We start from the raw sequence: 12541 nt of genomic DNA on the forward strand, positions 1-12541 counted from the left end.
CTTTCTCTTTATGAATGATTTATTTGATTTCAACATAATCTTTTCCTTCTTTATGAATAAATAATAGTAAGCTATTAGTCATAAAATGTGTTTGCATACAAGCAGATGGAAAAATGCTGGTCACCTAAAAGTACTGAGTGTATATGGGATCTTCAAACAGTTCATGCAAATGTGTATTATAAAACAACTTATGTATGCATTTCCAAGGTGTTTTCTACAAGAAAACAGACTCATCTTTTAGTTCTATTTGCCATGAACTTTTGAGGCACCCTCAGGTATGGCTTTAGAATTTCAATTTTGCTCTTCCTTCAGCTTTTTGCTTAGTTGAGTGAGGAAAGTTTCACACATTTAAAAAGAATTCCATAAAATATTTGTTAGTACTTTTATCAACTAATATTTAGGATTAGTTTCAAATCTTTTTAGTGTGAAGTTTGGTAGATATCAATTTGATGACTATAGAATTTTCGGACAGAAAGAATGTTCTTTGGAAATTTGTTAGTAATTTGTGAGTGCTTTTAAACCACATTCTAAACTAGTACCTGCAACTTGGAGAATGTGTTAAATTCATAAAGAGCCTAGAAAATGTTCTGTCTCACTCATATGGCTACACCAGAAACTATGTGAATGTTTTCTTATTTTATACCCACCCTCGCAAAGAAAAGTTTATGTAATTCCATGAGTATGAATGAAGTGTCCATTTAAATTGGTTGTTCAATTGGCCCATTAATTATCTGTATTCAGCTTTTTAGGTGGAAAAGGTTAAAGTTTAAGGACTTTCAGAAAGATAATATTATGAATATGGTGGGCTAAATACATTTATATTATCCATTTAGGAAGGCATGACTAGCGTTAAGACTTAATATTCACAATATGACTTACTATTACTTTGAGTTCTATATAGGTCTCATACATTTAAGATTATTTCTTATTCTTTTGCAATTTAAAGGGAATTGGGTTTCAGTAACAGAAGTTAGAATAAAAAACTTAATTACAATTATATTAAATGAATGTACTTCTCTTGTATTTGGAATAATCTTTTCCAATTATATATTTGCTTTCACTTTTTTCCTAAAACAGATGAAGGAGCCTTGGTCAGAGCAGCCAAACAATTGAATTTTGTTTTCACTGGAAGAACACCCGACTCAGTGATTATTGATTCAGTAAGTAATTTTTGTTTTACTTTTCTGTTTAACCAACATAATACTTATGCCTAACTTGAAAAATAAACCTCAAGGCTTATATTGAAATAGACGCCCTCATTCCAGAAGCAACCATTTTCTATCCTTTTGGATATTTCTTTAGTCATTGACACAAGCCCTATCTTTCAAAACGTATACAATTATCTTTCAAGAGCTTGAATCCTTAACGGATTCAGTGTCACGTGAATCCTGTGTCCAGCGCCTTTCGCAGGAACATCACCTCAGAGCTGGGCATGATCCATGCCATGGTTTCCATGAGCACAGATGATTGAACTGGAGTTCAGTTTTAAATGAGTAAAGGAAGACATGTGAATGACTGAGCAGCAACATAAAAATATTATTAGTCAATCAGGATATGAAAATTAAAACTCAGAGATCCCTCTGCACATATGCACCAAGAAGGCTGTCAGTACCAAGTATTAATGAGCATATAGAACAAGAGAAATAATCATGCATTTCTAGTAGTGAAGTGCACAAGCCATTTTGGAAAAGTTTTTTGGCATTTTTAATGAAAGTGAGCTTACGCCTGACCCAGATGTTATGTTGTACTTATCCAGCAGAAGTGTAAAGTTCTGTTTTGTTTCATGTATGTGCACCCTGAGAAGTGTGAATGGTGGTTGCCTCAGGGCAGGGGATTGATTGGCAAAGAGCACCAGGATGTTGCTAGAGCAGGGACGTTGCACCACATATCCTGATTGGGTTGGTGGCTACACATACTATACCTTTTGACAAAGGTAGCTTCTAACTGCAATTTTTATTGAACTATACATTGAACATCTTTGTGTTATATATGTAAATTATCTTAAGAATCATTGTTTAATGATTCTATTACATCTTTGCCAGTGTTCGTGGGTCAGCATTGTTATAGACAGTAATTATATAATTTTTAAATATTGTGTTTTCTGACACAGAATTACTTCCCAAAGATAAATTTTCTACTTTATTTCCTTAAGATAAATACCTCAACTGTCTTCATAGCCTCATTTTCTTTCCATTACCAACTGTTCCTCATACTTCCTAGTACCCTCTTCTCGACACAGTTATTCCAGATAAACTGGACAGTTGTGGTTTTGCCTTAGAAGCCCCCCATTCTCCGTCTGGGATGGTTTTGCTCTAAAGTCCACTTCCCCCGGTACTTGGATTTCCTTTTGGCTTTCTACTGTTCTGGGCTTTGCATTCTGTGTATCTTAACCTGAAAGTTAATAAGTTTCTTCCATATTTTAGAAAGAAAAATCTGTCATGTTGCCTTTTCTTTCTAACAATACTTTGTGGTCAGTGTTTATGTCCAAGAAGCCCAAGATATTTCCAACTGTATCTACTCATATATTCCATTTCTTCATAGCTGGGTCAGGAAGAAAGATATGAATTACTCAATGTCCTGGAATTCACAAGGTAAAATATCTACTCTGTGATTTGTATAAATAAGATAAATGTGTACCTATTTTTATTTTTGCCTCTGAAATAACTAGAAAGTGTGTTGTGTTTGTATTTAAACTTATTAAAAAAATGTTAAAATCGTCAGTCATTTATTTTTTTAATTGCACTGGATGTATATAGTTGTGACAGCTTTCAACCGAATGTTGCAGTGTAGGCTCCTCATGAAAGTTCGGAAATCTTCCTGGAATACAGCTGATTCAAAAGACTGACCAGTGGGAGGAGGAGTCTATGGCTAATGAACTGAGAGCAAAGTTAGAGACATCCAGATTTATATGGAATAGAAATGGATCAGGAAGCCCTCATTCTCATTAATACTTGTTGTGTCTAATTGTCTTTAAGAAAGCAACAAAAGATGGCCAATCACTTGGGTCCTTACACCCACATGAGAGACCTGGATTAAGCCCCTGGCTCCTGGATTCAGCCTGACTCAGCCCTAGCTGTTAGGGCCATTTGGGAAGTGAACCAGCAAATCAAAGCTCGCTCGCTCTCTCTTCTCTTTGCCTCTCCTTCTATCTCTACTACTCTACCTTTCAAATAAATCTTTATATAAACAATACTGTATCACCATTCTCAAGGAAGTAGTGCTATTCTTCAAGGACTTGAATGTCCATCTGTTTTTTCTAGAACTCTCTTTATAAGGCATGCATGTGCACTGCATGGAAGAGTCATTTCCTTTCTAAGCCAACTTTGGTTGTCATATTGATTGAGAATGTCTGCATACCAATGATTAATAACAAGAAATAATGGGGTGTGTCCAATTTATTAGGCAAACACTGTTTTCTTTCCTACTATGCTCTGAAAGTTTTTAAAGAGGATAGGTAGGAAGCTACATGATGAATTAGAGCACATCCCCATCTCTTTCTTTTTGTACCAAAAATAGTAATTGTTTACGTACGTTGATGTACCACTAATTCCAGCTTCCTGTTGTGTACTCTGGGGTGCAGCAGGTGATGGCTCAATTACCTGGGTCCTTGCCCTTCATAGGACAGACCTCAATCGAGTTCCAGACTCCTGGCTTTTGCCTGGCCCAGTCTCACCTGTGGAAGCCAGTTGGGGAGTGAAATCACAAATGGAAGATCTCTCTACCTCTCTCTCTCTCTTTCAGATAAATACAAATAAGGACTTTTTCTTAAACAACAACAAAATAATAATAATAATAATAATAATAATAATAATAATAATAATAAGTAAAGGTGAGGCTGCTAGAATTTGGGGATCTCACCAGGAGAAAAAAAGAGAACTGGATGAGTTTGGGATAATGTTATTAAAGCTGAATTAAGAGAAGCCTGAATCCAGAAGGGTTGTGGTAAAAAAAAAAAAAATGGTATCATTACAAAGCAGATTCAATAAATATATTCTTTTTTTATGTCTCAATCCCCAATTTTTTCTTTTTTTTACATTTTTTTAATTATCATTTTACGATACAGTTCTATAGGCCCTGGGATTTCCTCTATCGCCTCCCTTATATCCTTCCCCCACTGCATTCCCCCATATCATTACAATAGTATAGTTCCTCATAAATAGTCATAAGTACATCATTGTGGGCATGGACAATGGCAGACAGTCCAGCATCCCATTGTCATCCATCAGTTTCATTGGGAGTCCACCCTCGATCCGGAAGTAGAAATGCACACTGCACTGTATCCTCACATCTGGACATGACAGTCTCCACTGCACAGTCACTATAAATCCCCCAGGTGAAAAGCCACAAAACAAAATCAACAACAGGAAGAAAATCAGAAATTTACAACACCATGAAGTTAGATAACATGCTACTGAATGACTAATGTGTCAAGAACCTTCTTGAAGAGAATGATGCTACTGTATGATCTATGAGTCAGTGAAGAATTTAATGAGAAAAAAAAGTGTTAAAGAACAGGAATGGAGAATGGGATAGTAGTATCCTAGTGGTTATAAATGCAGAAATATGAAAATTAAATATTTCTAAATACTTCTCTAAGAAACTTCTGACCTTTGGGTACGTTAACGCGACTGCCACTGTTGCTTAAATTCATCTTTCTTTAAGCAGCAGAGATGCAGACGCCTGCATTCAGTACTGCAGAGGACGTTCATGTACTCATATCTGAATCCTGTCTCATGGACTGTTTGTCCACGGTTGTGAGGTCTGCTGTTTTGTTTTTTCATGATACCAGTGGCTAGCTATTAATCATTATAAAGAATAATTCTAAATGCTTAAGTATGTTTTTTTAATGGTTTTGTTTACTTCAAAGGCTGAAAGACACAGAGAGATGAGAATAAAACTTCCATATGCTAGTTTACTCCTCAAATGCCTAAGATAGATGGGGCTGCACCAGGCTGAAGTCAGGGGCCTGGAACTCCATCAGGCTCTCTCACGTGGATGGTAGGGACCCAAACACTTGGGCCATCTTCTGTTTTCTCAAAAGCATTGCCAGGGAGCTGGATTGTGCCACAACATCAACCCCAATAAGTTGTTTTTAAATACTGGCAATGTGTTTGGGTATGGATTTAAAATTCAGCTTTTTATGAAAACGGTAATATTTGATTTATTTTAAGATACTGGCTTAAACAGGGCTCAAATCTCAGAATGCTAAACTAGGACTCCATAATGTTGGGCATTCACTCTTGCAGATTTTTAGGGAGCTATTTTGCAAATGACTCCTCCAGGACAGTTGGTGGTACCCCGGTGCCTTAGAGAACATAGTGTAATTTTTCAAAGATATCCCACCATACTGCAAGGGAATGGTCTCTATGTGAAAGGATAGGATTCATAATCTGGCCCAATCTATTTCTTCATTGTTAGTACTAATACATGTGAGACGTGAAAAGCGTATGTATGTATATCCTCTGTGTGATGACACTTTTTGGAAAACTTTTCCTTCAGCGCCAGAAAAAGAATGTCAGTGATTGTTCGCACTCCATCCGGGAAGTTACGACTTTACTGCAAAGGAGCTGTAAGTTTTTATTTTTGTCTTTTACAGTTTTGATTTATACTGGTTTACCAGGAATGTGTTAGGCAGTCTGCTGTGAAAATGTAACACAGATGTTTAACCTGCAGTTGCTGACACCCACTTCTGTTGGTGTTTTATAGTAATGGTGTTCAGCCTCTTCTGGCGAAACGTGGAGTTCCTTATGTGGGTGAATTTTGTGCTTTGAAAATGTTTGGCCTAATTTATGTTTATAATTCAATTTTTGATATGAAATATCTCAGGTTTATGTTATATAAACTATGTTAGAAAACAGTACAATATAGAAAGTTATCTTACAGTTGCATAATTTAAAATCCATTCTGATTATAATCTCATTTTTAAAAGACCATAGAATGGGGGTTGGAAGGAATTTGGATCACATTGACTACTATAGTTTCCTCTCTGCTGATTAACATTTATCTTGCATTGTTTTGATTATAACAATATTTCTGACTATTGGTTAGCTTTGGCAGATAGGCGTGTTGTATTAACAGAGAAAGAAATTTGTCATTTTAACTGACCGTTCCTAGTTAAAATTGTTTACACTCATAGAAGAATGAAAGTCATGAATTGTACATTCCCAAATCTATTATTATTATTATTATTATTATTATTATTATTATTATTATTGGAAAGTCAGATATACAGAAAGGAGAGACATAAAGGAAAAACTTCCAACTACTGACTCACTCCCCAAGTGGTCACAACGGCTGGAGCTGAGCCAATCCAAAGCCAGGAGCCAAGAGCCTCTTCCTGGTCTCCCATGTGGGTGCAGAGTCCCAAGGCTTTGGGCCATTCTTGAATGCTTTCCCAGGCCACAAGCAGGGAGCTGGATGGGAAGCGGGCCTACTGGGATCAGAACCGGCACCCATATGGGATGCTGGCACCTGCACGGCGAGGACTTTAGCCACTAAGCTACTGCATCGGTCCCGTATGTTCCCAATTCTACTTGTACCTTTCCAACAACTAGAACCAACAACCTTACCTTGTCACATGGAAACTGAATTTGAGATCCAAGCCTAGTTTTGAAATTCCTCTTGAGAATATTAAATAGTTTGCTTTTAAAACACCTAAATGCAACTTTTGAATGCCTTTGTTTTAAAGTTTTTGCTTGAATTATTTCATGGTGTGTAAAGAATGTAGTTTTTTATTTCCTTTGTTTCAAAAGTCTCATCAATTCAACACCTAACATTTATTATTTATGTATATTTTTATCCCTGGAATTTGCCCTGAATTTTTGTAGTTATAAAAAAAGACCCAAGACTGTCAGGAGTGTTAAATATCCAGGTAAATGTGTGTAGAGATAGAAAGTTAGTGTACAAAACTGGGGTATATTCTAAGAAAGATCTTTCAGATCCTAGTGGCAACATCCAGTTATAAGACTGAAGAGAAATCTTTTAGACCTCCCATTAGACGTGGTTGGTAAATGTTCAGTTGATAACACTAATACATTTACTTCCATTGTTGGTTTTGAATAGTCTTCTGGCTAGAAACTTTGGGGGGAAAAAAGAATTGAATAAGAAGAAAGCTGAACTTATTTTTTAATAGCTACCAAAATAGATTGCCTTTATTAACTTATTGTTTTGTTTCCTCTCACTCCCAACTTGGCGATAATAAAATGAGGTGAAATAGTAAAAAAAAAAACAAAAAAAACAAAAAAAACCACAGATATGTTAAATAGCTAGAAACATTTGGAAACTACCTGTAGTTTGCCAGGGAGTAGCTTGAATTATAGGTGTGAGTTGAATCATATTTATTTTTGTTTTTTACGCTCAAGAATTTTATTTTTCCCCTGGTCATGTGGGAAGGAATTTGTGGCTCAAAAGAGATGCAAAGACAGAGCTATCAGTTCAGGCCATTGACAAAGTCCAAACAAGAGTGACAGTAAGCCACTTACCAAAATACAGAGTTGGGAGATACATCCTAGACCATCAGGCAGAGATGCCTCAGTTTCACAGGAGAAGTAGTTGAGGGTGTTTCATTGTGTTTCACACGTTTCACGTGTGTGGCTAGAAATTAAAAGCAAGGGGTTGAAAGATCTCAAATGAAGAGAACATATGAAAAGAGAGGCAGAAGAACCAGGAAAAAATATTAGAACTTGATTCCACGGTAGAGTGAATGATCAACAAGTGGCGAGTACAGTAGAACACCTAAGCAGTAAGGACCATTGCGAATTCATCAGTAGCATTTTCCAGTCTAGGTAGCATGATGTGTTCAAACTTTGGTGTATTTCCTCCAACCCCAAATCTTGGCAGCAGTCAAGATGGTATAAAGAGAAATGTGAAAGACAAACCAAGATCAAAAGCAAGATAAAAAATTCTTTGTGAACCAGTATGAAAAATTTGAGAGATTCATTGAATGGAAGTCTTGAGCTGGGTAAGGGAGGCAAGGATTGGCTGCAGCCTGGCTGCTATGGAAATTTGGGCACAAATAGTGTTTGATCTTATATACTATAGGTGCCAGCCTTTCTGTTCTGAAGCCTAAGACAGTGGTGAGCTTGTTCAGTTTTCAAAAGAGGCTGAGGAGAGCTCATGTTCACCTCTCTAGGTAGTGTACAAATATAAAATCACTGCAAACATAAAATGTACAAATATAAAATGCATACAAACAGGGTCAGAGCAGAAGCAAAGCTTCGAAACTAACAAGAAAACAAAATAGCAAGCAACATCAACAAATGGAACATGAATTGACTTAATATTGTATCATCTGTGTAGATCAGTGTCACAAAGGATGATTAGAGCTTAAAAAACATAAATTTATAAATTCCAACTATTTTTAATAAAAAGTTAACTTATAAAATAGAAGCACCTATAAGGTAAGCATTGTATATTTTAAATTTTATTTGAAAGATAGAATTAGAGAAAGAAGGAAAGAGAGAGAAAGAGAATTTTCCACTAGCTAGTTCAGTCCCTAAATGGCAACAATGGCCATAGCTGGGCCAGTCTGAAGCCAGGAGTCAAGAGTTTCTTCCAGATCTTCCACGGGTCCAAGGATTTGAGCAATCTTCTGCTGCCTTTCCAGGCATATTAACAGGGTGTTACATCAGAAATAGAGCAACCAGGTCTCAAACCTGAGCCAATACAGGATGCTGGTGCCACAGGTGTAGACTTAACCTACTATATCAAAGCACTGGTCCCTTTAAATATTTTTTTTAATCAAGAAATGGGACAAGTCTTATATACAATTTATAAGGTAGATATAGAATTAGTGAACTGAAAAGCAGTGCTGAAGAGTTCATCTTGAATACCCCAAAAAGAAATAATGACCTGTGTGTGTGCGCATATATCTATGTGTGTGTTGTTTATGGATGACTTGTTTTTCTTCATCTTTCCATATTTCTTACAATAAGGTTGAATTGCTCTGCCAATTTTGTATTGAAAAGGCAGATCTACAGAGAGAAGGAAACACAGAAAGATCTTCCACCCACTGGTTCCCTTCCCAAATGACCAGTTTTTTGGCCAGAGCTGAGGACCAGGAACTTCTGGGTCTCCCATGTGGGTGCAGGATCCCAAGGCTTTAGGCCTTTCTCTGCTGCTTTCCCGGGCCATAAGCAGGGAGCTGGATGTAAAGTGGAGCAGCTGGGACAGGAACTAGCTCCCATATGGGATACCACACTTAGAAATAGAGGATTATCAAATTGAGCTGTTTTACCAGTCCCTGTTAATTTTTAAATTTGAAAAGAGAGGTATACAATATGCACTTTATTTCCATGAAAACTAATAACTTTGGAAGAGTTACATTTATACGAGTAAAAATTTAATTTAGTCAGGAAAGTGAGACTCCTACTCTAAGACTTACATACCAGAGAGAAAAACAAGAAACTTGAGTAATAATTATAGGAACCTTAATGTACCAAAAATTTCAAATTAAGTGTGTTCTAAATGAAATTCTGCAACGAATACAAACCAGCCACATCTGAAGATAAGCATTTTTAGCAGGTCACTATCATATTAGAGAGCAAGATCAAATCATTCTGAGCTGCACACGCACACAGAAAAGTCTTTATCAGTAGTTTGTTTAAATGTGGGTATTTCTGATGTCTTGGCAAACGTCCCAGTTGCAGGGAGCCAAGCTGCATACAGCAGGTCAGCCTTGCATTGCTGGTTAACTAGACAGCCGAGAGCCAGTTCCTTGATGGAAACTGGCTAATGGCTAGCAATATTTCCTAGGTAATTTCAGTATTGATTGCTAGTTTTTCCCCCCACTGTTATCTTCTTATTGCTAACAAAAATTTCTCACACCTGCCAAGGCAGATAGAAAGGAGTAGTGTTGAACTTAGCTGAAACAAGAATAGGACATTAGCTTTTTGAAATGAAAGCACGCCAAAGACAGTGATTACCAATCACAGGTGAAACTTCCTGCAGTCCCAGGGCTCTTAGGTGTGTAATTCATGCTGTACCACTGCAATAGCAGCAGCCCCTACCATCTGTTCTAATTCACCAGATGCCAGATGACAAACTCTGCCAAGAATTTTCCCTGTATATGACCCTAGAGTCTCCTCCGAGTTTGCCCCTGAAGCATGCCCAAGTGTTAGGTCCTGGGAAAACACCTTTTTTGAGCCTATGAATGTACCAAATACTTGCTATAACCCCCAAGTAAAGGAGCGGTACTATGGGTGGAAAAGTTTTGATGTGCATTTACTTTTCACTTGTAAACTGGGCAGTTGGCTTGCTGCAGAAGGCCACATTCTGCCTCTGCTTGCCCAGAACCTAAGGGAGAATTCATTTCTTTAGTTCTGAGTATCAGTTTCTTCTGCCGACATTGGGATACACTACAAAATTTAGTCTTTCTAACTGTATTACTTGTGCCTTTTGCTTTTCTGAATTTAAGACAGATTTTTCTTGATGTTAAAGTAGCCAATATTAATTTTGTTGACAATTTCATGAGCCTCTGGAAAACACTAGAATTCCTAAGTTATGCCTTTCATTCTCACAACGGAGCCGTGAGGGGAAATTGTCATTTCCTTTTACTTTGCCCCCCTTCCAATTCTGCCACTGAAAAATGAAAAGGAATGTGTAATTGGTACCTGGACTGTTCCATCTGTTCTGGGGTCACAAAGTTCTGCTTCTCCCAAGGGTTCTAAATCATGCACCATTAGTCAGCCCCCAAACCTCAGCCCTGAGACTAGAGACCCCAAAATGGGTTATACCACTGAGAAAGTAATTGCAGGAAAATGATTTATTTTTTCCTGATCTAATAAAACCATTTTGGGCTAAATATTAAACATTCAACCACAGTTGCAGAGGAACTAAAGAAACAGCAGGCAAGTTACAAAGGTGCTAGAGAAACATCAGTGCTACCTGAAACCAAAGCTCAAAGGGGACCTAAAAAATAATCCAGCAGTTGAATTTTACAAAGTAAATCGAGTCTTAAAGCTGAAGTGACACTCATATAATCAGCCATTTTGGGCAGTTTGAAGTTAGTCCCAGTTTGTCCCTAGTATGGGCCTCTTATGTGAGCAGTGTTTCCATAAAGACACTCCAGGGGTTGGTGCCATGGCATGTAGATTAAACCTCAGCCTATGGAGCCACCATCCTATTTGGATGCCGGTTCAAGTGCCGGCTGCTCCACTTTCAATCCAGCTCCCTGCTTGTGTCCCAGGAAAGCAGAAGATGACCCATGTCATTGAATCCCTACATCCTTGTCAGAGCCTGGAGGAGGTTCCTGGCTCCTGGCTTTGGTCTCGCCCAGCTCCTGCCATTGTAGTCATTGCATAGAAGATTCTGTCTCTCCTTTTCCTTGTGTGGCTCTGGCTTTCAAGTGTAAATGAATAAATTTTTAATATACTAAAAAAAAAAACACTCAAACTTACTGAAGGTTTTGTGACTCAGTGAGTTTGTAGCACACCCTAGGAATATCCTGTGCACACTGGCATGTATAGGCCCTGGTAAGTACTACAACAGGACCACAGGCTCCTGCACTTGGTTCAGTCCAGCACTGGCTTTTGTCCTGTGCCCTGTAGCACATCAGAATGTTGCATGAGACCTTTACTTGCCTATGTGATGGTTAAGGTAGAATACTCAAAAAATGTGTAAGAATGAAACTCACATCTTATGATTGGGTTATTATTTATAGCCGTTTTCTATTTCCTGAGAAACAGTGGTCTTTCTACTTATCAAACATTCTGGTTAGTGGTAAGCTAAGACTGTGACTGTGAAGTAAATTGGTAATATGTTGTCAAAAATAATTAAAGAGAAAAAGGAAGGAGTGGGGATTGAGTAAGGGAGAGGGGTAGTATTATTATCTTCCTAGAACTATATCTGAAACACATGACCTCTGTTCTGTTCCTATGAGGAAAACTTAAAAATACATAACTAAAATTTAAAAACTTATAAAGTGAAAAAAAGTCATGGATAGGGAGCAACTTACAGCATATGGGAGGTAAGCAAGGTATTGATTGAAAGAAACTATGAACACTGTGGTAGTATAGATTTACTTAGCAAGGAAAGAGGTGTAAATGCAAGCCTAGGGCTTCCCTTGAGATCTGCAGGGGACTAACTCCAGGGCCCCACCAGGACACCAGAATGCACAATGCTCAAGTCTCTCATGTAAAATGAGTATTATCTGTATGTAATGTATGCATGTCCTCCCACACTCCTAGTTAGTTCACGTACCTGGTCCATTGTAAATGCTATGTAAATGCTAATAAATAATTGTTCTGCTGTATGATTTGGAGAGTAGTGACCAGACGCGAAGTTTGTATGTGTTTGGGACACATAGAAGCATCACAGGCCTCACTTATCCAAAGCTGGTTGACTCCATGGACCAGCATTTTCACAGGCAGGGGGATTTCTGTGTCTCTGAAGTGTTATTAAAGAAACAGAATTATTAGAGATATTTTGTCAGGGCCAGCATTGTGGCACAGCAAGTTAAGCCTCTACCTGCAATGCCAGCATCCCATATTGGTGCCAGTTCTAGTCCCAACTGCTCCATTTCTAATGCAGCTCCCTGCTAATG

General features: G+C 37.8%; 1 protein-coding gene across 3 annotated transcripts in view; it reads left to right on the forward strand.

The window, feature by feature from the left end:
- The window catches only part of ATP8A1 (ATPase phospholipid transporting 8A1), a 221276-nt gene that overhangs the window by 90357 nt on the left and 118378 nt on the right, over positions 1 to 12541 (forward strand). For all 3 annotated transcript variants that reach the window (XM_058670152.1, XM_058670150.1, XM_058670153.1), the window contains 3 exons: positions 1078 to 1160; positions 2542 to 2591; positions 5500 to 5569. In XM_058670152.1, the coding sequence (XP_058526135.1) occupies positions 1078 to 1160; positions 2542 to 2591; positions 5500 to 5569 (203 nt within the window). The remainder of the gene's footprint in view (positions 1 to 1077; positions 1161 to 2541; positions 2592 to 5499; positions 5570 to 12541) is intronic.

Source organism: Ochotona princeps, chromosome 11 (assembly GCF_030435755.1).
Source record: "Ochotona princeps isolate mOchPri1 chromosome 11, mOchPri1.hap1, whole genome shotgun sequence".
Taxonomy (NCBI): Eukaryota; Metazoa; Chordata; class Mammalia; order Lagomorpha; family Ochotonidae; genus Ochotona; species Ochotona princeps.